We start from the raw sequence: 27542 nt of genomic DNA, 5'->3' as shown, positions 1-27542 counted from the left end.
CTCTGTACTATTCACATACTATGCCGTTTTTACTCAGAAAACCAAAGTTAAGATTGATTGGTTTGAGTACCATTTTGTCAAGCAAAAAAAAAAAAAAGTTTGTACTTTTCACTAATTCCCTCCACTTCTGCTGTTATCTTTCTCTGTTTGCACTCACTGATCTCCCAGTTATTTTAAATATTCAATTGTCAGTACAACTGAACAATTTGAGAGAACATAACATAAGCTGACTACATACATTAATGTTGATTTTCCTGAAATGTTTTTGCTGGAGCTCGCCATTATGGTGATCAGTGTTCCCTTTGGTTGGGCACTTGGAACTTCATTTATATGATTGTAATTCTCTTCCTAATGATGCAGCGATGCAACGAGAAACCACAGTTATTTGATTTTAAAGGAAGAGAAGTACAGTAACCTTTTTGGTTTTCATGTTTTTATTGACTGTCAGCATTTAATTCAATGTTTAGGTTTGAGAGAACTTTAAGTAGTTTAAATCAAGCATTGTTTATTTTTCATCCCAATTCTACGTTGCAGCACAGTTCAGACAAGCTGAAATAAAGATGAATCTCTTGTGTTACTGATTTGTAAGTTGCTTTAGATAAAAGCATCTGCTGAATGAATAATGTAAATGTAGTAGACATTGTGAGAAGTTTTATAAAGAAGAGATTATTGATATGAATGTGCCAATTACAGCCTAAATAATTATTTAAATGAATGTGTTATTTTTTATGTGAAGGTGATGATCAGGGAAGTTTTAATTTGATTTGTGGAATATTCCGGGGTTTTTTCTCTATTTAAATGGAAATGTATTTTTAAACATGTGTATGAATTAAAGGTCTTTGTGGTTTTAATCGATTTATTAAAGAAGACCTTAAAAGTCAAAGTCTCTCTAGTAACTGCATTTCAATGGCTCAAGCCTCGGATACTGGTGTTAAAACTTTTCTCAAGCTTTTGAATTAGCAACAGATTTTTGAGATGTCTGCATAAGAAAGAGTGTTTTAAGGACACACACCTGAAAAATGGTTTTACTCCGGACTGTCAAATTATAGAAGAAGAACAGCCTCGGATGTGTCAGTCTGCTAATGTCTGTGTCTGTTTTTCAAATTAAACTTGTGATCAGGGATTCAACTTACTAGAAACTGAACAGATTCAGAAACTCTCTCGCTATCCAAACACATCAGTATCCTCAGGCAATCACACACTGATGTCACGGTTAGTTAGCATTAGTTTCATTTTCATGGACTTTAAGTTTGTTTCATTTCAGTTACCTGTTTCCTTTTGTCTAGTTTGCCGCCACTAATAAATTGTCATGGACATTCATTTAACGAGCACACCTGTCTGTATTCAGTTCATTATCACTTTGTATTTAAGTTCTTCCTTGCCTTCAGTTCATTGTCTGGTATTGTTTGTGTGCAGCATGTTGTTTCATAGTTGTCTGAGTTTACGCTGTTTTAATACAATACAATAATCTTCATCATCTTCATCATTGGACTAAGACGTTACAGAATAGTGGACATGACAAGAAGAAAATGTTTTTTGCAACCCATAAGATTCTCTGTATCTTGGAGTTCTCTACTTTAGTCAAGTGGCTGCAAGATCCAACTCTGATGACGAGACAATCAAGTCTATTTATTGGTTGTGGGTGAACTAGTACAGCCACCTTGACTTACCAGACATGTGAACAGGAACCTGGAGAGAGGCGATCCTCCGCTGTCTGCAGTGCTTTACCCACAGCTGATGGATGCACTGATTACCTCTGCAGATCCCGAGAGCTTGGATCCTGGGGCCTGAGCCAATGCTGATGCCCACAACGGAACCAGAGCTTGAAGCCTGGAGCTGAATGTCACCTCCCAGTCTGACCAGGTGTGTGTGCCGACTCCTACATCTGAGCCGAAGAGAAATAGAGAGGAGTTTGAGGACGATGACAGCCTTCCTCCACTGATTCCTGGACCGTCGTCCTCACGGCTCCACCCGGCTCCTCGTCCCTCCGGCTCCACCAGGCTCCTCGTCCCTCTGGCTTCACCTTGGCTCCACCTCGGACCATCGTCCTCACGGCTCTACAAGGCTCCACCTCGGACCGTCGTTCCATGGCTTCACCCGGCTCCTCGTCCCTCCGGCTCCACCAGGCTCCTCGTCCCTCTGGCTTCACCTTGGCTCCACCTCGGACCATCGTCCTCACGGCTCCACCCGGCTCCACCTCGGACCGTCGTCCTCACGGCTTCACCCGGCTCCTCGTCCCTCCGGCTCCACCAGGCTCCTCGTCCCTCTGGCTTCACCTTGGCTCCACCTCGGACCATCGTCCTCACGGCTCCACAAGGCTCCACCTCGGACCGTCGTCCTCACGGCTTCACCCGGCTCCTCGTCCCTCCGGCTTCACCAGGCTCCACCTTGGCTCCACCTGGGATCATCGTCCTCACGGCTCCACCCGGCTCCTCGTCCCTCCGGCTTTACCTTGGCTCCACCAGGCTCCTTGTCCCTCCGGCTTCACCTTGGTCAGACGTCGCTCTGCCTGTGCAATGGACTTCTAGGCCTTTCGCTGTGCTTCGTCCTCAGTCGCCATGCTCATCACTGTGCCGAGGTCTCCGGATCCTACAGTGTCGTCCGGTCCTGTCATCGGCTCAGCTTCGCCCGGGTCTCCAGATCTCTCGGCTCCATCACTGGCAGTAGGGCCGATACCTCCACCGTGGAAAAATGTGTGACATTATCTATGAAGCCTGTATTTATACTGCATTATAAGGGTATTCTTAAGGTATTATAATGCATGCATGCATGCAAAAAAAAAAAAACATTATAATGTGTTAATCATTTCATGTAACAAGTTACAGTATAATACATTATAATATCCTAACTTCTACGAGTATAATGATTTATAACACGGATTATGTCCACTTGTACTACCGTTTAAAATTCTGGGGCCAGTAAGATTTTTTTAAAAGAAATTAAGACTTTTATTCAGCATTAAATTGATCTAAAGAGACGTTTTCAATGTTACAAAAAAATTATATTTCAAATAAATGCTGTTCTTTTGATCTTTCTATTCATCCTGGCAAATTAAATGTATCACAGTTTCCACAAAAATATGAACTGTTTTCAACACTGATAATAATCAGAAATGTTTCTTGAGCATCAAATCAGCATATTAGAATGATTTCTGAAGGATCATGTGACACTGAAGACTGGAGTAATGATGCTGAAAATTCAGCTTTGATCACAGAAATATATTACACTTTACCATATATTCACATCAGTGATACATTGTAATAATATTTGACTGTTTTAGCTGTAGTTTAATCAAATAAAGGCAGCCTTGGTGAGCAGAAGAGACTCTTTCAAAACATAAAAAAATATTACCGACCCCAAACTTTTGAGCACTAGTGTAAGTTATAATGGATTATAGTTCCCATAGATGTAATGTGTTGTAAGTCTGATATCTTAACATTGTTTATATAAAATGTGCTAAATCTTACTTTAGGTTGTTAATTTTTATCATGTATTTTCAAATGCGAGCGGTTCAATAACCCTTTACCTCTGAAACATGATGTAAGTGCCGTTTCCACTCTCTAGATCAGCTCAGTTCCATCCGCCTGATTCTTGCTAATGTTTCTTCATCCTTCCCCTTCATAGTTCATTCTTAAACTGATCTTTTGTCCTAATATCCACACTATCTTTTGTCCTGTGTGTGTGTGTGTCTCAGTGCCGTTCTCAGAGGCCTCGTCCTTCTCCAGACAGCGGCTCCTGCAGAAGAACCGGAGTCTGTCAGTGTCTCGGCTGCTTCTGCGCTCCAACAGTGACAACAGTCTGCCGGCGCGAGCCGTGAGTCCCGAGCAACGGGCCGCTCTCAGTCTGTCCCCGCAGAAGATGCTGAGAGACCCGAGCGCTCGCGTGAAGATGGTCACGGGTCGCAGTGGCAGGACCGTCCCGAGCAGCCGCTCCCTGTCCGTCAGCCTGGAGGACGAACACAGCACTCAACTCAAGTGGTAGGCCAGCCTGAACCAAACACAAGCATAAAGCTTCCCATCATACACATATGGCTGTCTGTTAGGAGTGTATCGATATCCTCATGTCCCGATTCGATACATATCACGATACTGAACTCACAATACAATATTATTGCGATATTCCAAGACATATGGTAAAAGTTTGACAAAAAATGTACTGTTGATTAAAATGCTAAATTTGGTATTACTTTGCATGTGTAAATGAATAGGCTTTTTAAACCCAAAGCACAAGACATTAGAGACACCAGAATAAAAATATTCATGATTCTGAAAACAGAATTATTGTAGATGAATATGCTTGATCTCTGTCACTGACTTTAAAATAATGTCGGACACTTTTACTGTAACATCAGACATCTGGCATTATCAGGACACACAGATATTGCATTATTATACATTATATTCTACATTATATATAGTAGTTTAATGTAGTACTGACACTAAAACTCTGAAAACTTGATTTTTTTTTCTCACACAGTAATTTTCATGTTGGGTGAACTATCCACAATACATATTGTCACTATCCATGAAACATCTTGTTGTATTTTTGTATTGTGATATATTGTTACACACCTACTGTCTATAAATAATCACAACTAACACGTTCAGTTTTAGTTTACCAAGGAAATAAAACTAAGTAATCATTCTTTGCTTAATTATTATATGGGTGAATTTATGCAACAGTTCTTTCAAGATGACCAACCTAACCTAACCTAACCTAAACAACCTAACCTAACCTAACCTAACCTAACCTAACCTAACCTAACCAACCTAACCAACCTAACCTAACCCAACCTAACCTAACCTAACCTAACCTAACCTAACCTAAACAACCTAACCTAACCTAACCTAACCTAACCAACCTAACCTAACCTAACCTAACCTGACCTAACCTAACCAACCTAACCTAACCTAACCTAACCTAACCTAACCAACCTAACCTAACCAACCTAACCTAACCTAACCTAACCTATCCTAACCCAATGCATTTTCTGACATAATTGTAGGTGAATATGTTCGTTCAAGTGCAAGAAGATGTGAAACAGAACTCATGTCAGTGTTCCCACACAGTTCCCTTTCGCTTCTACTTGCGCTTGAATATGTAAATTGGCAAGGCTTAAACTTCCGTGAAGATGCAGCGCTGGCTCGCCTCCTGTCCCGAGCGTGTTCACATTTGTTCACGTTCATGATCTCACATCATTGCATTCAAGGTCTGAAATTAACAGCCGCCAAACACGGGTAAAAATCAACAGTGATGGGTAACGCTGTCAAATCACGAGCCAATACGGCGTGTTACTTACTGTTTACTCACTTTCCTGGGAAAGTTTGTGTAAGACAGATCTGCACAGATGTAGCGCAAATACTTTTGATTCATCGTGATATATTAAATACAGCGTATTGCACAGAATCTACGCATATCTGGCTTATTAGAACACACACGTCACTACACAACAAATAACAGTGCGCTTCTTCAGTTGTATTGAAGCAATAGCGAAGATTTAAAAAATTTGGTGAACAGAAAAGACATTATTTTCCAGCATCCTACTTTTTTTTTGACGTTCTTTGTACTATATTGATCTGTCCACCTAAAATAGATTTATATATATGTATATAAGCTGGGACGTAGTCAATCTGGTTTATTTATTTATTTATTTGGCTAGTAGAAGTTCTGAATGGCCGGTAACTTAAACAAATTGGCCAGTGAGTGAAAACGTTAATTTCAAACCCTGATTGCATTGTTAGAATTCCTAAAAAAAGCACTTTTACCAAATGTAAAGTTGTTTCCTCTCTGTGTGTCTGTGCTCCTGCAGTGCCAATGGCAGAGCGTGTGTCCAGAGCGGCAGGAGGAAGATGTACAGCGCCGTTCCCGGCCGGCGGTTCGTGGCGGTTCGCTCATACCAACCTCAAGCTGGCGGAGAGATCAACCTCCACAAGAACGAGCGGGTCAGAGGTCAGTGCGGGGTCAGAGGTCACCGCTGGAGTCTGGATTCTGCTTCGCTCCTCACTTCGCGTCTCTCTTGTGTGCAGTTCTCAGTGTTGGTGAAGGAGGATTCTGGGAAGGCAACTGTCGAGGTCAGGTGGGCTGGTTCCCTGCCCGCTGTTTGGAAGAGGTTCCTGTCAAACCTGACAAAGAGAGACCCAGTAAGTCTGTGTTGAGAAGGACCATCATACAGAGTTTCCATCAGGATGAATCGCTTCTGCCGTTTTATTCCTCATCTGTAAAGTTGAAAGCATTTGCTAAGTGGATAGGTGTACATTAGGGGTGTCGCAATATAGCCTACCAGTGTTGACGATAATCGTGATATTCAAAGCATGAAATATCGACATTGTGTTAATTTAGAGTGTGACAATATACCGGTATTGGCGATAACCACAATGTTTAAAATGAATAGGACTCTTATGATAACATGACACGTAAATACTCCAGCGCCAGTACCTGGTTGACCTCTCAGGTGGCAGTATTGCACCCGCTGACACCTGTCAAATAAGAAGACGACGCAGGCAGCGCTCGTCCGCGCCCGCGCAGCTAGAGTGGAACACTCTGTCCACACCCGAAAAAAGTAAGCTCACCAGTATTAAGAACAGAGTTCTTCGGCTTCAAAGAAAACAGCACCTCAAAGGTGGTCGCACACCGGACGAGAAGCGCAGCGCCACGTCTTTAAAATTCGAACACATTCTCTATGAGTGTAACGTACACACACCGGCGGCCGCGACGCCCAGCAACGGCTCAGGACCATGTTCAAAATCCTGCCGCGACACAGAGCGTCATTTACATCGTTTTATATAAAATTTACATTATATTTGTCTCAAATCATCGTAAATGATTTCACCCTGTGCTGCAATATACATTTAATTTTACATTAATTTACAGAAATCAGCTGCTTGAATGAAAATTGCTGATGTTATCGGATTTTCAGGTGATATTCTCAATTCATAACGGACGCTCTGAGGTAAAGTGTTCAGATCACAGACTCAGCAACTATTATTTAATTGTACAGTGTAATCATAACATAGTACAGACATTATCTCGATTCCATAATGTCCTTAAACAATGATATTGCTGGCCATAAACTGAGACGCGCGTGCGTGTGAGATACCTCGAGTTGTCAGACGCGACGCGGCTATTATTTTACTAGTCATGGAATGGGAAACATGACATTAACTGTTAACAGGGGGTTTTTGTGTTCATATATTAATAAAGGGTGATTATTAAAATTAAGAACCCCGTTTTCTTTACTCATCTTATTTTTGTATTTGTATTTGCACTTGATTTATTTTTTTATTCAAATCTGCTATCTGCATGACTTTATTGGCGCCGGTGCAACAATAGGTTTAAGACATAGACTGTAAAAAAATATGGACGTAGTGTCCGTGACGTCACCCGTAGGTTTCTGAAGAGCATTTTTGAAGCCTAAAGTGGGCGGAGCCGGCCGTCGCCATTTTGGCCTTGCGTCACTCCCGGATGCGATATTGTTTTTCACAGGATGGTAGGGGAAGACTCATGAATATTCATTAGGGAAGTCATCCCTGATTGGTCTGATGACCTACCCCTAACCCCACCCCTAAACCTACCCGCCACTGGGGGTCTGATGACCTACCCCTAACCCCACCCCTAAACCTACCCGCCACTGGGGGTCTGATGACCTACCCCTAACCCCACCCCTAAACCTACCCGCCACTGGGGGTCTGATGACCTACCCCTAACCCCGCCCTAAACCTACCCGCCACTGGGGGTCTGATGACCTACCCCTAACCCCGCCCTAAACCTACCCGTCACTGGGGTTAAGACCAATCAGGGATGACTTCCCTAATGAATATTCATGAGTCTTCCCCTACCATCCTGTGAAAAAAAATATCGCCTCCCGGATAACAGAAAATAGGCAAACAGGCGGGTGAGTGGAGCTAAGAAGGAGCCTGGCCATAGATATGAGCCTGGCTATCTGAAATCACCTAGCTCGATGTGATCGAGTTAGCTGATGATGTAAAGCCAATTAAAAGTTCCTATTTTTGCCCTTCGAAATATTATAATAGTTAAAAGACATGGCTACAAGTGAGACTGTGTATTACTTCGAGAGTGTTTGTGCGTGACAGTGATTTATGTGCATAACGTTACATGTCAGTCACTCTTTCATGGTCCGTCAGCGCGGCATCGCTCAAGTTCGTAGAGAGCTTATTCAGTCCATTTTAAATTCTGATTTTGGCCGCCTGTCAAATTGGTTAAACCGTTAAACCATAGATATATTGCCTTTGAAGTGCAAGTAAATGCGCTAGAAAATCCGCGCTCATTCATGTGCATTTAATGCACGGACGGAGAAAGCGCCGACGCCTGCATGATTTCATCTGACAGTACATAAGCATATTATAATCCATCTGTTCCATGATAGCAGAACGAACGAGCCTTTATTGACGTTTTAAATTTGAAAACCCCAAAAAGCAAAGAAATTGCCAGACATCCATCCATGTTCACAGAGGAAAACAACTGAAATACAGCGCTGGTTGTTCTCTCAAACGATAACGACGGAATCCAAAGACGTGGGCTTTGTACCCAAGTATTACATTTTATGAAATAATCCCGAAAAAAAGCACAAACACTGCAGAGAAGGCAAGTTCAGCAGCTAACATTTGCTGAGGTGAAGTGACGGCTAGTAACAGCAGACAAATGGCTAGCATTGACAGCGGCAATCCACCTGTCACTCAAGTGGCCACACCCTTAAATTTAAATATTAAGCAACTAAACGGACGAGTTATAAAAAAATTCACCCCCCTCACAGTTGTTATGAAGGGCAAAATGAGCTGTATAGACCAAAGCCACATAGAGATCCAGGCTGTAAACATGTTTTTTTCTGCTGTAAAGTTGGTAATTTTAACATGAGGGAGATACAGATTTGACTCACTTCTGCAGCCAGGCCAAGCGGCCAGTGAACGAATTGCAGCTTAACTCACTTCCGTGTTGGTTTCAAGAGAGAGACGGGGAGGTTGCCGCTTGGTTTAAGAGCTTTTCAGTTCTTCAGGAAACCTCCAGACAGTGTTTTGCTTCAGTTTGAAACCAGATAAACTTCACATGCTTGTCTTCCTTCACAAGAATTTGCCATAGATTGAGTACGCAAGAAGTAACAAATGCATGTGCCTTGTCTATCAGTATCCTTATGTTTGTTGGGTAAAAAAGAAAAACTATATAAACAAAGTAAAAATGAATTTGACTGATAACTACCCGAAATGAATTCTATAGATATCGCGATATATCGATATCGTGAATTCTTTTGGCCACAATAACCGTGGTGTGAAAAATCTAACATCGTGACAGCCCTAGTGTACATTATGACTCTCTGTAAGTTTAAAGAGGCACTATTACGCCCTTCTTACAGAGTCTTGATGTTGTTTTCAGGCTCTACTAGAACAGGTTTTCCTGCTTGAATGTTGATTATGTTCCTCATATTCTCCATTGTTGCGGCTCCTCTCTTCCCAGTCTGTCAGTAACGCTCTGTTTACTTCCTGTTTTTATGAAGCCCCTCCTTCTGAACAGCACACTGTGCTCTGATTTGTCGGCTGGAGCAGTGTATTGTGATTGGTCGAGCGCTTCGAGTGTGTTTGTGAAATGCCCCGCCCCTTACCATAACCGCCAGTTTAACACACTACTAACTCAACCAGGCCCCGCCCCTTTATTCTGCGTATCAATTATTATAATGAGGAATATTGCTGCTCTTGATCATGGCATGAATTTGAAATGTTTTAGCAGTCCATCTCCAGTGGGACTAAATTGTACTTCAATTTTGTTTACATACTAAAATCAATTTCTTTGTAATAGAAAAGCCCAATGTGTCCTAAACTAGTGTCTGCCACTATTTGCACTAAGTATAAATATCATCTAAGTAACAATAAATGTGTGCACTAGTGCAAATAAATATTATATATTTTTTGCTCTTTGCACTTGCACTGTAGACTATAGAATTTGATTTCTGTAGAATTCATTAATTTATATATAGTGTGAAAAACATTAGTTTTGATGGAGTTGGATGGACTGGATGTGTAAAACCAGTAACACTAATGTCTCATTGGCATGCATTTATGGATTTAAATAAATATGATCATATACAATGAAAATGTTATTATTTGTGTTTTATGATATACACAGAGCTGCTAATAGTGTCTGCCACTATTTGCACTAAGAATTAATATCATCTAAGTATCACACTTCGTACAAAAACCATATTAACTGTTTTTGTGGTTATACAAATGATAGTCAATATGCCCAAAAAACATGGTTTTACTATGATAAATATAAAATAAATAGTACATGTGTTTTGTTCTCCAGAGAGCCGGATGGAGAGGACCGATAGGAAGAGGCTGTTCAGACACTTTACTGTCGGTTCCTATGACAGCGCTGACAGGTGAGGACCTGATTGAAAGCATGCAGTGCTTCTTCTTAAAGGACCTTTAGGACATGTTCAGTTTCTGTCCATATTTCAACATTAAATTATGTTCCTCTTCAATAACTCAACTCAGGCTTTACGTTCTGAAGCTCAGGTTTCTCACAGACGAGACTTTAACTAGTTCCAGACTCAAATGCATGTTTTAACTGTTTTAACTGAAAGCATATCTTAAAATATGTCTGTCATTGTTTTGTCTCAAGATTCACTCCAGTACTGTTTTCTTTTCTTTCTAAGGCATGTTTATAAAAGCTTATTAAATGCTGTAATTGAACTAAAGCCTAATCCTGGGCTAATCTAAACCCTGTCTGTGAAACCAGGCCTAAGTCTTCATATGCAGCGATCTCTTACTGTATGTTATGTCACAAGATGTTATATCACGTGTCACGTGCGCTTTAATACAAAACATCCTCAGACAGTAAATTATGCACATCCATAAATGATGAATGATCATAGGAGGAGTGACACGTGCGCGTTCTGGAGAGGTTCTCAGAGTTATGAGAGAGTTATGTAAACGCAGATCAGCTGAAGAGCAGCGGCGCGAGTGAGTGCTGGAACTCGCTGCCGGATCCTCGTCGTTCATCACAGGAGATCCGATGATCCATACTGATGAACTGCACGACGGGGAGGATGAGGAAGAGGAGGATGAGGATGATGATGATGAAGGGCTTGAATAACGCGTGTCATTTCCTACACAGTGAGTGTGTGACCGAGCAGAAGACGGTGGTTTTACAGAAGCAGGACAACGAAGGCTTCGGGTTTGTGCTGCGAGGAGCTAAAGGTGAGACCTCATCTTCATCATCATCTTCATCACATCATCTTCATCACATCATCTTCATCATCATCACATCATCACCATCTTCATCATCATCATCATCATCATCTTCATCTTCATCTTCATCATCACCATCTTCATCATCATCACCATCATCATCACATCATCATCATCATCACCATCTTCATCACCATCTTCATCATCATCACCATCTTCATCACATCATCATCATCTTCATCATAGTGAAATACACACACTCCACACACTCTACATACTCTATACACTCTACACACTCCACACACTCCACACACTCTACACACTCCACACACTCCACACACTCTACACACTCTATACACACTCTATACACTCCACACACTCTACACACACACTCTATACACACACTCTATACACTCCACACACTCCACACACTCCACACACTCTATACACTCCACACACTCTACGACAAGATACCCTTGTCTTTATGTCAGGGTATCTTTCCAAGTGAAATGAAAAGGGCCAGGGTAGTCCCCCTTTTTAAGAAAAATAGTAGATCAGATGTTGGTAATTATAGGCCTGTATCAATTGTGACAGCCATATCAAAGGTGTTTGAGCGTCTTGTGTACGTGCAGATGGTAGAGTATCTTGTCAAACTAAATCTACTGTATGAACTTCAGTCTGGATTTAGAGCAGCATATTCTACTGAAACCTGTCTTGTTGAGGGGACCATATCAGATCCTCGAGATATTACTTGTGGGGTGCCCCAAGGTTCAATCCTTGGCCCCCTTTTACTTTTAGTTTATATCAATGACATGCCAGGTGCAGTGAAATGTAAGCTGCTTTTATATGCTGATGACTCTGCATTGTTGGTCTCTGGGGATGATATCAGCGAGATTGAGAAGACTCTAGGTAATGAATTAAATAGTGTTAGCAAGTGGCTTATAGACCACAGGCTTTCAATACATCTGGGAAAAACTGAGTCCATTTTATTTGGAACAAAAAGGAAGTTGTCAAGAAAAAAATTACTTAAGGTCACATGTAATGGCACTGAAATAGTGTCTTAGAAAAGTGCTACATACCTGGGATTAACATTGGAGCAGTCATTAACCTGTACAATTATTGCTGACAAACTACTATCCAAGTGTGCAGGTAAACTGAAATTCTTGTATCGCAGGACAAGGCATCGAGATTTCTCTATCAAGAAATTACTGGTTGTATCATTGATTTCACGAGTTCACATCTACATATAATTAGTACAATAAGTTTATGCGTATTTGGCGTGCTGTCCGGGGGGAGGGCTCCGAGCTCGGAGTTAGGCCCGAACCCAGAGTACTCCCCCCCAGTTGGTAAGTGTAGATGGAACTGGAAGTGAGGAGATGGGGTGGAGGAGGGATGCTGACAAACTTTCAATGAACAGAGATAGGTCTGCTGTGAATTTATACTCTGTCATTGAGTTGATTACTGATTAATCTCCAGCTGTGCATAATTTGGTTAATTATCTGAACCTGTTCCTCCCGAACTTTGTTAATAAAACATCATTTAGTGTCATTTCGATTATGCATGTTCTGCATGGTATTGTGGATTATCAGTTAAACTTAAAAACAGTCTGCAAGTGATGCAAAATAATGTTATCCGCTACCTGTTAAATGCACCCCCTCGGACTCATATTGGTAGAGATGCTTTTAAAAGGGTAGGACTGCTGCCAGTACATGTTAGAGTGGAGCAGTTAAAGTTGAATCACATGTATAATGTTATAAATGGCTCTGCTCCCAAATATTTACACACCCTTATAAAAATGGTTCATACTCAACATGATCATAATACTAGGGCTTGTGTCCGTTCTTGTAAAGTGCCCAGAGTCAACAATGCAGCTAGAAGTTCTTTTTTTTTATATACAGGTATAAAATTGTGGAATAGTTTGCCACTTTCCATTAAAATTGCAAATTCCAGATGGGCGTTTAGACAACAGGTTAAGGCTTTCTTGTGGAATAGAGTAGCCAACCTTTTTAATTAGAGTAGAATTTATTATTTTATGTGATTTAAGATTCTCTGATTTTAGAATGTTTTTTTGAACTTTGGATGATTTGTTTTAAATGTTTGTGTCTTCGGCTTGTAATAGGTCTTTTTTTTGTGTTAAATGTTTTAACACTAAGGACCATGTCGGAAATAAGTGTTTACACTTTAACATGTTATTCTTTGGATTATGTCGTCTGTCTAATCCAAAATAAATAATGCTCAAATATTAATAATGATTCTTCTTATTATCAATGTTTAAAGGTTTTTGCTGCTTAATGTATCTGTGGAAACTGTGATGCATATTATTTTTCAGAATGAATAGAAAGTTCAAAAGAAATTTTTTTTTTTTTTTTTTTTAAATAGAATCTTTTGTAACATTATAAATGTCTTTATTGTCACTGTTGGTCAATTCAATGCATCTTTGATTAATAAAAGTATTAATTTAAATTTCCCTTAAACCTTTTTAATGGTAATGGCAGCACAACTGTTTTCAACACTGATAATAATCATAAATGTTTCTTGATCATCAAATCATCATATCAGAATGATTTCTGAAGGATCATGTGACACTGAAGACTGGAGTAATGATGCTGAACATTCAGCTTTGATCACAGGAATAAATTACACTTTACTATATATTCACATAGAAAACAGATGATTTACATTGGGATAATATTTCACTGTTACTGTATTTTTGGTCAAATAAATGCAGCCTTGCTTTGAATATCGTAAAAAAATCCAAAAAACGTAATTATTCCAAACTTTTGTGTATATATAACTCTAAAGCCGGTTGTTTGTAACACTTGATGTCACGAGAGTTAATGTGAGTAGTCTTGTGTTTTAAAATCATGAGACCGTATAACCCAGATAAAGGCCTGTGAGCGTGTGGTGTTTGTGTTCCCGCAGCCGATACGCCGATCGAGGAGTTCGTCCCCACACCGGCGTTCCCGGCGCTGCAGTACCTGGAGTCTGTGGATGAGGGCGGTGTGTCCTGGCTGATGGGGCTTCGCAACGGGGACTTCCTGCTCGAGGTCAGAGCCAATCAGAACAATGCACATCAATTGACATTTTTTTGTTTACAAAATGTAAATGCACCAGAGTTAGCAGAGAAGCTCATTTTCATATGTAGTCCCTTGGCAGGTCAACACATCATCATATTACATTAATAAAAAAAGAATACATGAAAGATAGAAAACAAATTAAGAAAGAAAAAAGAAGATAAAGGAGAAATAGTGGCTCCCCTAGTGGCTGCCCTAGTTGCCCTGCACTGCTGCTCTTCTGTTGTATAAATCCACCCAGTGCTGGAGGGGCAAGCCCATGTACATTTCTGAAAATGAGGCAGGAATCTTAATAATGTAAGAGACTGTCAAAATTGAATAAGTTGTATTTAGTAGTGATATGGCAGTGGTGAAAGCTGATAGGTTTTTGATCTAGTATTTTTAAAGTTTGCTTATAAAGGGTTTCTATTGGTTTAAGAGTTGTCATGTTTGCTTGGGACCAGCTTGTGAAACAGTGATATATGGGGAAAAATCATGGCATGTATAAAAAGTTTGGCTGCCTCTGTGGTTAGATACAGCCTTATGTGTCTGAAGTTAGCCAGGTTATATCTGATGGTATTAGCCACCTTTTTAATATGCTTTTTAAAAGTTAAATTAGAGTCTAAAATAATACCACGGTATTTAAAATCAGACACAACCATGAGTTTTTCTCCTTCAATAAAAACATCAGCCTGCTGTGCACTTGTGGATTTCTTAGAAAAGTGTATTTAGTTGCAGCCTGTTGTTTGTTCTTGGTATGCAAATAAAGACCTGTATCATCTGCATACATCTGTAAATTAACAGACTGACAGACTGAAGGTAAGTCATTAATGTACAGGCTAAACAAGATAGGGCCCAATACTGACCCCTGGGGTACACCAATGTTACAGGAGAGATTTAATTTGTTTGTTATCTCTTTATGTGTTTTTCTCTCAGTTTTTTTGTCCCAGTTTATATTAAAGTCGCCCATTAGTATTAACTCCTTTTTACCATCACATTTCTTAAGAATATTATGGAGATGCTCAGAAAATATGTTATTGGTTGATGGTGGTCGATATAGGCAAATGACAGTGAAAGACATTTGAGGAGATAGTGACATATTCAACCCAATTTACTCCATATCTATTCCTGTGACCATTCAATGAGGTTACATGTAATTGTGTTTTTAACATATTCAACAGCATTCAAAGCTATTTTCATGGCAAAAATTAAATTACAAAAATACAAATATCATATAAATACAAAAAAAACAGCAAGTCATATTATACAAGATTTTTTTTAATTAACATATGATAAAAAAATCCAAAACCTTTTCAAAAGAAAGAGTTGACAATATTTAAAGAAAATATTGCATTCACTTAAAGGTGCAGTGTGTAATATTTAGGAGGATCTGTTGACAGAAATGCAATATCATATACATAACTATGTTTTCAGTGGTGTATAAAGACCTTACATAATGAAGCGTTGTGTGTTTATTAGCTTAGAATGAGGCATTTCTCTCTACACACACCGCAGGGCCGCTTACATCCACATGTTTCTACGGTGGCCCTGAACGGACAAACGCGTTTTGTCACTATGTTGTTCTTCGTGCAGAGAAGCGAGCTAAAGCTAGCGAATAAAACACTGATACAATGATGAACAAGTCACAATAATATTTGCAATAACATTTTGTTTTACTGAATAATTAAATTAACCTAATTTCTTCATTTGTCTTTGTAAAGAAATCTCATTGTTTAACTGGCTACACTCTGCTATCTCAGACGATGACATCACTTCCTGTCGGCCACCGTAACTTCTGCTGGGTGCAGTTCACAACCTTACCACTAGATGCCGCTAAAAATTACACACTGCACCTTTAATTGTCAATAATAATATTATAACAATTTATATTAAGCTTTTAATTTAATACACATACTGTTAAATAAGAATTAATACTAATATATAAATCTACTAAAATGTTTTTTTAGCTCGATGTGAACCTGTATAAATTAAATTATAAATTAATTAAATGATTGATTCACTTGCATTGATATTTTTTATTCAGCTTCTCGAACCTGTATTTCAGTAATATCTCCACAATTCTGCTATTTTTCCTCTGGTCATCAGGACCCTGTTAGTTCTCTGTGTTCTCCAGTATCCTGACACAGGGTTCAGTGAGAGAGCAGGACAAACCAATCCAACTCAATCACAGATCACTTCAGGCCGTGTAGCCGATTCACTGAAAACAGCCGACTTATTAATTTGCATCACTGGTTGTGATTTTAAATATGGGGCAGATATTCTCCATCGCTAGTTAAATCTCTTCCCTCGTATGCTGAGATAATCTGCATGATGTAATCACTGTTCCCCAGTAACACTCTGACCTGTGTGTGTGTGACAGGTCAATCATCAGAATGTGGTGAAGATGGGGCACCGGCAGGTCGTAAACATGATTAAACACGGAGGAAACCGACTCGTTATTAAAGTGGTGAGAGTCAGCAGGAATCTGGAGCAAGACGACAAAACCCGGAAAAAAGGTACGACAATCCCTCGAGGAATCGCACAACACTGCTAGTGCTCGACCGATACAGATACATATACACAGCCAACAATATTATGTTCTAAGAACGATTTTCTTATTTACTTTAACTTTATTTCTGAAGGTTCAGTTCTTTAAACATGTGTTTTCTTGGTTATGTGACCGTTAAGGGAATGTTACATTGTATCATTCTTCAAACATTATGGGAACGTTACTTTTGAACGTAACATTTAAAAAACTCTAGATGAACATCCAACTGAAACATTTCAGACAAAAATGTTCCATTACAGTTTTTCTCCATTAGTTTGGCTCATTTCTTGAAACAGAAATTACATTCTCAAAAATCTAAGATCATTTGGCAAAACAGTGTTACAGTTCAGCACAACACTATAGCTCACTTGCTAAAGCTCATATCTCTCCCAAAACTGTTCACTCATGCTTCAAAACTAAATTTGTTTCCCATATAAAGAGTCAATGCCACGAAAATGGCAAAGATCCTTCTCAATTGCTTTGGCTCATTTCTTGAAACAGACTGGACGTTCTCAACACTCTTGGTGCATTTGCCAAAATAACGTGGATGGTTCGGCACAACACCATGGTTCACCCGCAAAAGCTCATACCTCTCCCAAAACAGTTCACTCATGTGTCAAAACTAAATTTCCTTCTCATTTAAACAGTCAGTGCCCCCAAAATGCTTCGTCCCTTTGGCATTGTGTAAGCACTGCAAGTCAAAATGTTTAGATGTTTTGTCACTATGTCAGAGGACCATTGAAATATCCCTCATGTACACCTTTCAGTCTTAGCCCAGTCCTTCATTGACAATGGTTACTGTACTGTTTTTTGTCTAGCTAACAGAATACAATTGTGTATAAAACTGAAAAAAAAGAAATAGGATTTTAGGGTAAGAGTATCCTCCAAGGTTTGACATCACACACTGCACTCATACTGCCAAGGAAATTGTAACCATTATCATTCACACACATAAAGTAACTTCCATACATCAGAGTAAAAAGAAAATGTATACAGCATAATATACTGAACACACAAACAAAAAACAATGAAAATTATGCAGCCTACAGTGCTGTAAATAAAGCTGGAGTTTCACAACTAACAGTTCTTCACTGGTCGCTGTCCTCACCCTCCCTCTCCTGGCCACCGTCCTCACCCTCCTGGCCATCCACACGCTGCTGTCTGTCTGGCCACAGATTCTCGTCCACATCACAGCGTATATTCTCCCTTGTAATGCAACGAGGGAAGAAACGGCGTGCATGTTGCAACCATCCCCTACACTGATCTCCTGTAATATCCTCACACGCAGCGTCCATTGCTTGAAGCAGGGACCTCTGATCTTGAGGCCGATGCTCATACACTCTCCACCTCCAAGCGGAGAAATACTCCTCAATAGGATTGAGGAAAGGAGAGTAAGGTGGTAGGAACACCATGACCATCCTTGGATGAGTAGTGAACCAGGCCCTGATGAGCGGGCCATGGTGGAAATTCACATTGTCCCATACAATGACATATTGTGGTAGGTGAGGCCCTACGAGGCCTCTCTCATTTTCAGGGATCAAATCAAAATGAAGGCGGTCCAAGAAGATGAGGAGCTTCTGTGTATTGTATGGGCCAAGACTGGGGATGTGAGTGGCCACACCATTCTCAGATATGGCAGCCCACATAGTTATATTGCCCCCTCGCTGGCCTGGGGCCCGGTGGCCAATAATATTATATATATATATATATATATATATATATATATATACACATATATACTGTATATATATATATATATATATATATATATATATATATATATATATATACATACATACATATATGGTATTCATGGTATTATGTTCTTGACTAATTCTGACAATTGAACAGACTATTGTGCATGTGATGACTTATACAATGAAATGACGCTGACACGTTTTGGAGCGAACAACCATTAGACTGAGAATCAACAATCAGTTTAGATCAACAAGATCTATTCACTTGGAAATTGTGCTAAATGTAGGCTACCTGTACTTAATAATTTGCAAAGATGTACTGAGACATTGAGACATGTACTTAGACATTTGCAATTTGATGAAATGAATGAGAAATTAAATTCTGTTGTGAACAATTGCCAAGTGGTTTGGAGGTTTGTCCATGTTGTTTTGAGAATGTCATTTCTGTTTCAAGAAATGAGCCAAACCAATGGAGAAAAACTGTAATACTGTTTTTGTTCTAACGCTTTGAGAACGTTATTAAAGACCAGATAACTTTAAATAAACGTTCTGTTAATGTTACTGGAAGAACTTTTGTTCATAACTTTGACAGAACGTTCTGAGGTTTCCTGGTAGGTTTAGTTTTCCCACCTGGCTTCTTTAATCATTGCCAACGGTTGATATGTAGGAGATTTATAAAAAAAAATTGTGTCGCAGCTCATGATGTTTATCAAGGTTCATTTCTCCCTACACAAGTCTTTTAGTCTTGTCTAATTATAAAAAATCAAACATTATGATACTCTATCATATACTGTCTGCATTCAGCAAATATGCAGTTATGTCATGTAAATACATGAAGATTTAATTCCAGCTTTGGCGAATCCATAGCCTGGATGCCAGCCGAACTTAGCCCCGCCCACAACATTTGAGGTCGGGAAGTTCAGTCTGGACTTGATCCGTTGTGGAGCACCTATGCTCGAACCAGAGCTGTTCGGACCAATCAGATTATCAGGGCGGGCTTTATACGATGATGGACAGATGATCAATAGTAACATAATCATCCACGTCACCAAAGAGCGCTTGGGTTGAATTCGTTTACAACAAAGATGGCTGCCGCTGGAGAATTGAGATGTGTAGATACTCCGTTGCTCTGATTGGTTGTAGGTCTATCCAATTGAGTGCAGAGGCATTTTCTTTCCTGGTTCGTTTGAAACATGCCCCTTAATCACAGCCCAATGGAGCAGATCAGACTCACATTCTGACTAGAATCGAGTATGACGACGTCAGTGTGTCCTGGAGTGTGTCCTGGAGTGTGTCCTGGAGTGTGTCCTGGTGTGTGTTCTGGTGTTCTGGAGTGTGTCCTGGAGTGTGTCCTGGAGTGTGTTCTGGAGTGTGTTCTGGAGTGTGTTCTGGAGTGTGTCCTGGAGTGTGTCCTGGTGTGTGTCCTGGAGTGTGTTCTGGAGTGTGTTCTGGAGTGTGTCCTGAAGTGTGTTCTGGTGTGTGTTCTGGAGTGTGTCCTGGAGTGTGTTCTGGTGTGTGTTCTGGAGTGTGTCCTGGAGTGTGTTCTGGAGTGTGTCCTGAAGTGTGTCCTGGTGTGTGTTCTGGAGTGTGTTCTGGAGTGTGTTCTGGAGTGTGTCCTGAAGTGTGTTCTGGTGTGTGTCCTGGAGTGTGTCCTGGTGTGTGTTCTGGAGTGTGTTCTGGAGTGTGTTCAGGAGTGTGTCCTGGAGTGTGTCCTGAAGTGTGTCCTGAAGTGTGTTCTGGTGTGTGTTCTGGAGTGTGTCCTGGAGTGTGTCCTGGAGTGTGTCCTGAAGTGTGTCCTGGAGTGTGTCCTGAAGTGTGTCCTGGAGTGTGTCCTGAAGTGTGTTCTGGTGTGTGTCCTGGAGTGTGTCCTGGAGTGTGTCCTGAAGTGTGTCCTGGAGTGTGTCCTGGAGTGTGTCCTGGAGTGTGTCCTGAAGTGTGTTCTGGTGTGTGTTCTGGAGTGTGTCCTGGAGTGTGTCCTGGAGTGTGTCCTGGAGTGTGTTCTGGAGTGTGTCCTGGAGTGTGTCCTGGTGTGTGTTCTGGAGTGTGTTCTGGAGTGTGTCTGGAGTGTGTCCTGAAGTCTGTTCTGGTGTGTGTTCTGGAGTGTGTCCTGGAGTGTGTCCTGGTGTGTGTTCTGGAGTGTGTCCTGGAGTGTGTTCTGGAGTGTGTCCTGGAGTGTGTTCTGGAGTGTGTCCTGGAGTGTGTCCTGGAGTGTGTCCTGGAGTGTGTCCTGGTGTGTGTTCTGGAGTGTGTCCTGGAGTGTGTTCTGGAGTGTGTTCTGGAGTGTGTCCTGAAGTGTGTTCTGGTGTGTGTCCTGGTGTGTGTCCTGAAGTGTGTCCTGGTGTGTGTTCTGGAGTGTGTCCTGAAGTGTGTCCTGGAGTGTGTTCTGGAGTGTGTCCTGGAGTGTGTCCTGGAGTGTGTCCTGGTGTGTGTCCTGGTGTGTGTTCTGGAGTGTGTCCTGGAGTGTGTTCTGGAGTGTGTTCTGGAGTGTGTCCTGAAGTGTGTCCTGGTGTGTGTCCTGGTGTGTGTCCTGAAGTGTGTCCTGGTGTGTGTTCTGGAGTGTGTCCTGGAGTGTGTCCTGAAGTGTGTTCTGGTGTGTGTTCTGGAGTGTGTTCTGGAGTGTGTTCAGGAGTGTGTCCTGGAGTGTGTCCTGGTGTTCTGGTTTACATTTAATTATTTATCCAAAACGACTAATGAGGAGAGCAATAGAAGCAATTAAACTAACAATAGGACAACAATATGCAAGTGCTGTGACGAGTCCCAGTTTAGTCTAACAGTATAGGTAATGTTTAAAAAAAATAAAAATAATGATAACTACTGAAAATGGAAAATGTTCTAATATGAGTGCTTTAATCAGGCCTATGAAATCAGAATGTTTGTTCATTTTTAAAAATCTAAAGTTATGTAATGCTATTATACTGTAAATATTGCTATATGATACAGATTAAATGATACAGAAAGCAAGTAAAGAGTCACGTGTGTGTGTGTGTGTGTGTGTGTGTGTGTGTGTGTGTGTGTGTGTGTGTGTGTGTGTGTGTGTGTGTGTGTGTGTGTGTGTGTGTGTGTGTGTGTGTGTGTGTGTGTGTGTGTGTGTGTGTGTGTGTGTGTGTGTGTGTGTGTGTGTGTGTGTGTGTGTGTGTGTGTGTGTGTGTGTGTGTGTGTGTGTGTGTGTGTGTGTGTGTGTGTGTGTTGTAGCACCTCCTCCACCCAAAAGAGCTCCAACAACTGCACTCTCAATGAGATCCAAGTCCATGACATCTGAACTAGAACTAGGTAAGTTCAGTCTTACATGCCTTACTTTAAAACATTCAATTCAATTTACATTTATTTGTATAGCGCTTTTGACAATACATAGTTTTAAAGCAGCTTTACAGAAAATGCATGTCTACATTACAATTAAGAGTGATCTGTTATCAGATATAGACCATCTATCTATAGTGTTTGGTAGAATTGTTCCACCTGGCCGATAACGCTTGTGCACGTTACAAGATAGTGATCAATGACATCTTCACTCTGCGGTAGAATATCTACATCAGTAGGATTGGTTCCATGCGATATAATTAAATCTAGTGTATGATTAAAATGATAATGTTTTGCTTGACCCCAAAGGAGTTTAGTAAATCTGTAAACGCAGCCCCTAACGCATCATTTGAATTATCAACGTGAATGTTAAAATCTCCACCAATAAATGCTTAGCTAGTACAACTTAGATAGTAGACCAATCAGACGGGGCTCGTGCTTATAACAGTATGCTGGAGTAGACTCATTAAAACTGAAGGGTTTCAGTCAGGCAGCGTACATTAAAACTATTAAATATGATCATTTCATTAACAATAACTGCATTAGGTGTGAGAGATCTAATGTTTAGGAAACCTAGCTTTACAAATTGTTTTTGTTCACTAATTCTTTGATTTTCTGGTTTAATCACGGTCAGATTTTTATTTAGATCCCATATATTTATTGTTTGACCTCACTAATCGGGAAATAGACACAATTTCTATAATGTACTATTCTTGCACTTATTTGGGGAAGTGGGTTGAACAAAGACTGTGATTTGAGGTTTGACTTATTAGTCATATGGTGAGTAAAACATCACTGCTATTTGACTAAGTTCTCTCTTCTGAGTAAAGCAACACTATTACTGTTGCTCATATTAGGGTTAGTGATGTAATCTCCCCCAAAGGCAGGTTTATACTTCTGCGTTGGACCATTTTCTTTGTCTTTGTCCATTTCTTGATTCCCAAACCTAATTTTGATACGAGAGCACAGGAGACGAGGGAGTCAAATCTCCTTCTGCTTCTCAATGTTGGGTTGTTTTGTAAGAAGGCGTCACATTCTCGGATAGTGGTGACAGTGACTACAGGAATATTGGCGTTTGAGTTTCATCACCGATTAGATCTGAATGATCTGTGGGTACTAGAACTAGAATTTTCTGATACAAGCAATGGTTCACAACCCTGCCACTGCACAGATGCTTAAAATCATATAAAAATACAAAACAAGCTCATACCATCAAGATTTAAGCTGTAATTTGTTCCCTTAAGGACCTACCTAGAAAGGTTTAATCTGTTTTAGTCAAATGTGGAAGACATTTTTGGTGGTTAACATTTTTATTTTCCTAGTCATAATAGTACATTGGTGCCCATGTCTCTGACTGTGTTCCTTGTTTGTGGTTTGCTTAAATGCACGCACTGAGCGCGCTCCATACTCCAGACCAGGATCCCCCTGGTCAACTGTTGCAGAGAGTGGATGCCTGCGTTAGAGATCGAGTGCTATTTGTATTTCTCCTGTCCCTCAGACATTATTGCCTTTTGCAGATAAAGTGGAAGAGACTGCGCATCTGCAAAAACCAGCGAATGGAAAAACCTCGGCAGTCGCAACGATCAAGCCCCGCCCCTCCAGCCGCGTTTCGGCCACATGCACGGATATTAATGTGAGTTGCACCTGTTGTCTTGGAGCCTGAAATTACACGTTTTCCCAGCTAATAAAAATTTGTTGAAAAATTCCATCAAATATATTATTTTTGAATAATCCCTGATCAGTCCCAAAAAAAAAAAAGCTTTAAAAACGTTTCTTGGTTATGTGAACATTCCATTTGATCATTCTGCAAACATTATGGAAGAGTGTTTGTTCATAACTTTGCCAGAATGTTAGTGAAACTTCTGAGAATGTTCCCCGTTAGCTGGGTTAGATTATAATTGTGATTGATAATTGAAACTATCTGAAACTGTCTGTATGTGTGTGCGCACATTGAGGTCTAATCAATCAATCTGATTTACAGCAGTCCACATCTGAAAGGCCAGGAGTCGCTATAGTTCCTCCTAATGTTCCTGGGAGATCCCATGGAAGTTACGTTCGTGTGCCAAAAAGTTCCATGAAAAGACAAAAATCCATTGGTAAATAAAAAATCTATTTCTGCCTTTTCCTCTACCCATCACAGCTGCTTAATGAATGAAAAGGATTCTTATTAAAATCATGTTAAAGTCGCTCATGACACTCATTGACCAAACAGAAACAATGATAAAAAAAATAAAAAAAATGTATTCAAAGCATGTTAAAATTGTATTCATACAGAACTAATAGACACATATTTTTATGTAAACAAGTCTGCAAATGTTTTCACACATTTACCATAATTCATCAGTAAGTTTGTACTGATTACAACTGAATGTAAAAATGAACCTCATCAACTCCTGGTGGCCTTGGAAACATATTAATTGTTAAGCCAGAATGTTAATGTACCGGATAATTGATGACGAACTGTTGAATTATAGAAATTGGATGCATTTTTCACAGTGGTAATGCAAAGCGAACCACAGATGTGCATTTTGTTTCTATAACTCAGTGTCCACTGATGCAGTTACCAAATCGTCCCCTTGGAATTATAAGGTTCTATCTGACATTGTTGTCAAAATTATTCTGTGCCTTATTCTGTGACCACTTCTTTACATTATGTGATGTTGTTTTTTAAGTTGTGTATATTTTGGAACTTTTTATTTAGAAAATAAAAAGGTTCTTTCTACACAGTCGAATGGAATGCAAAAACTTTAAAGCTCAATATCTCAAAACTGCTCAGAATGTAGATAGAACCTTATAATTCCAAGGGGACAACATCTCAAGACATTTTTCAGGTTTTAGTCTCTAAAAGTTTCTTGTGTGTAGAACTACTTTCTCCTTAGGGGTGTAACCGGATGAGATTTTCACAGAGAACTTTCACAAAAATACCTAGTATTGGGTTAATGTTTTATGAAACATCTGATAAACACACAGAGACATATTATAATTATAACCAGTTCTTCAATTGGTTACACTCTATTTCGCTGGTTCACTTTAGACATTCTACTAACTATAAGTAACTTTGCAGCTACATGTCAACTAACTCTCATTAGAGTATTAGTAGACTGTTAGGGTTAGTGTTACCCTTCAATTTCATTTTGCATTTCTTCAGAACTCTTTCAAAATTAAATTTGGTCAAAAAATTATTAAAATCATTAGTACTTTATTTATTGAATTTCTAAAAGAATTTTTAAATGAAAATTATTTGAAAACCAATGACTCAAAAGAGTCGACTCAGACTTGATCTGCATGATTTGAAAAGGGTTTTATGAGGATATGTTTGTAACAAAAACAACAAGCAACTTGTTGTTTGTTGGCTAAGCAACTTAATGAGGCGTCAGTCTAAACATGTTGCATGATCCTTTCTCCAGGAATCGCAGGAGAAGAAAAGAAGTTACTGATACCTCCACTGCTGAAGTTCACCAGAAGTCTCTCAATGCCTGACACATCTGAGGAAATTCCCCCACCTCCAGGCATCTCTCCTCCATCCCCACCTTACAACCCCAGTACTCCTATGAGATATGAGCCCAACCAGTCCATTTACACACAGAGCTCAACAGGCAGATGCCACACTATAGAAAGAGACCAGGTAGTGTACCATCGGCAGAACTTTGAACAATACGACTATCAGACTTATCCAGCCAGCCAGCAAAACATGTGTACCCATAACAGGGCCCATGTGCCAGAGAACCCATACTCAGACACAGCTGGCAAACTTTTGTACATCCCACCAAAACCAGCCCGCAGGAAGGGTATACTGATAAAGCAGCCAAATGTTGAGGATAGCCCTGATAAAACCTGTTCAATCCAGATACCAACCATTATTGTTAAAGAGCCTTCAACTAGCAGTAGTGGCAAAAGTAGCCGAGAAGGTAGCATGGAAATTGAGACTCCCACTTCTGAGCAACCAGGCCAGCTACGACCGGAGGACACCGGAGGGTTTATCGTGAGCAACCCTTTTGCAGCTGCTATTGCCGGGGCCGTACGGGACCGCGAGAAGCGTCTAGAAGCACGCAAGAACTCCCATGCCTTTCTGTCAATGGATCTCGGAGACGAGGATTCATCTATCCCTACCCCCCGTTTACGCCAGTCTATGTCCATAGATGAAGGCATGTTTGCTTATGATAAGAGTTTAGAAAAGCGTATGGCTCCACCGGCTCCTTTATTAGGGTTCCAACAAATTGGAAGTCGAGGCAACATGACTGACTTTACCCTCCCCGAACCAACAACTGAGCCCCTCACAACACGCACCGGGAACTGCCCAAACACAGGCAGTCCCATTATTCTCAATGATGGAGATTTCCAACACCAGGCCAGAAATAGAGCTCTGAAGGAGCAAATGCAACCCCCTCTTCCTCCACCTAAAGGAGAATCTCGCAAAGCAAACCTCAACCAGCCACTCTTCATAGACACCAAGCTACGGTCCAATATTGAAGCCAGCTTTGTTGCCACAGCTCAACCAAAAGATTGTGGAGGTTTGTTAAGGCACACAAGAGAGTCCAATCATGCCACAACAAAGGCAAAGGAACGTAATCCATCTGAGCAGATGAAGAACAACTATAGCACATCACAACAACAGTCAGAGGGGCTCCTCATGGTCCACACACTAGATAAGACCAAGCCACATGTGAACAGTCAACCTGATGGATTCAGACAAGACGAGTCCCTGGTAATGGACAGTGCAACCATTGATTCCCAGGACAAACTTATAGCCCCCAACTCCCAGCCATCTCATACAAGGACCTCTGCCACATCCGTAGAGGAGCCTGCCAACTTCTCCTGTAGCATTCCTCTTCCCCCAATGACCTCAGTGGATATTGATGAGGAGTTTGACTTGCCTGAACCCTTGCCTCCGCCTCTCGAGTTCGCCAACAGCATTGATGTTCCTGAGGACCAGGTTGCAGAGATCCTCAAGCAGAAAAAGAGTCATGCAACAAGGGGACCCTTGCCTGTTTATCATTCTTATGCTTCTACAATGAACAGTGTGGAGTCCAAGTGTCTTTCAGGGCTTGTGAATTGCATGGCTCCCCACAACTACCCTCCACCACCTCCAGAGAGTTTCGAGCCTGTCACGGACTCAGGCATTAGGGACGTTTTTAGTCGAAACAGTGGGGATCCTCACTTTGATGCAAACAGCACAATTTCCACAATGTCCAGTATCTCTACTCTTTCATTTGAGGGACTTGAGGACTCATACATAGCCTATGTAGACGGGCAGACTCTGGTGGAGCGACCGCCGGTTCCACCGAAGCCAAAAATGAAGCCCATAATCAACAAAAGCAATGCACTTTACAGGAACTCTTTGATAGAGGAGAGCATAGAGTCGTTTGGACGGCCACCACCACCACCTCCACCCGTGGATGGTGTAGCACAATCTGAGCCTCACAAAGCGCTGGATCAGCGGGGCTCTAAACAGTGGGGAGACGCCCATGAGCTCCCGAACCCCCTCTTGCCCAATGCAGATCCTAATGTCAAAGTGATCAGTGAACTCAGTTCTAAACTTCAACAGATCAACAAGGACAGATTTCCAAAACAGGGAGGACCTCTCGACCCACCTGCAGGATCCAGAAGCATCATATCAAGGTGAGGAGCACAATAACAGCTTAGCCTGTCTCATGTGGCATTTATTTTAAAAGAAAGTAAAATTCCTGCACAATATAATATTCAAATGTATGACTGTATCTGGCCTATAGGTATGTACAAGCTGTGTAAA

General features: G+C 40.7%; 1 protein-coding gene across 1 annotated transcript in view; it reads left to right on the top strand.

Annotated features, from left to right (window-relative positions):
* The window catches only part of shank2a (SH3 and multiple ankyrin repeat domains 2a), a 78094-nt gene that overhangs the window by 46650 nt on the left and 3902 nt on the right, over positions 1 to 27542 (top strand). Inside the window, exons 11-21 of the mRNA XM_082182140.1 lie at positions 3695 to 3977; positions 5810 to 5949; positions 6027 to 6140; positions 10312 to 10387; positions 11125 to 11207; positions 14121 to 14245; positions 16632 to 16767; positions 21689 to 21766; positions 23311 to 23426; positions 23775 to 23889; positions 25201 to 27412. Coding sequence (XP_082038266.1) covers positions 3695 to 3977; positions 5810 to 5949; positions 6027 to 6140; positions 10312 to 10387; positions 11125 to 11207; positions 14121 to 14245; positions 16632 to 16767; positions 21689 to 21766; positions 23311 to 23426; positions 23775 to 23889; positions 25201 to 27412 — 3478 coding nt within the window. The remainder of the gene's footprint in view (positions 1 to 3694; positions 3978 to 5809; positions 5950 to 6026; positions 6141 to 10311; positions 10388 to 11124; positions 11208 to 14120; positions 14246 to 16631; positions 16768 to 21688; positions 21767 to 23310; positions 23427 to 23774; positions 23890 to 25200; positions 27413 to 27542) is intronic.

The sequence above is a fragment of the Leuciscus leuciscus genome, assembly GCF_965113295.1.
Source record: "Leuciscus leuciscus genome assembly, chromosome: 10".
Lineage (NCBI taxonomy): Eukaryota > Metazoa > Chordata > Actinopteri > Cypriniformes > Leuciscidae > Leuciscus > Leuciscus leuciscus.
The sequence above is the reverse complement of the archived record's forward strand: the minus strand, read 5'-3'. Positions and strand labels throughout refer to the sequence as shown.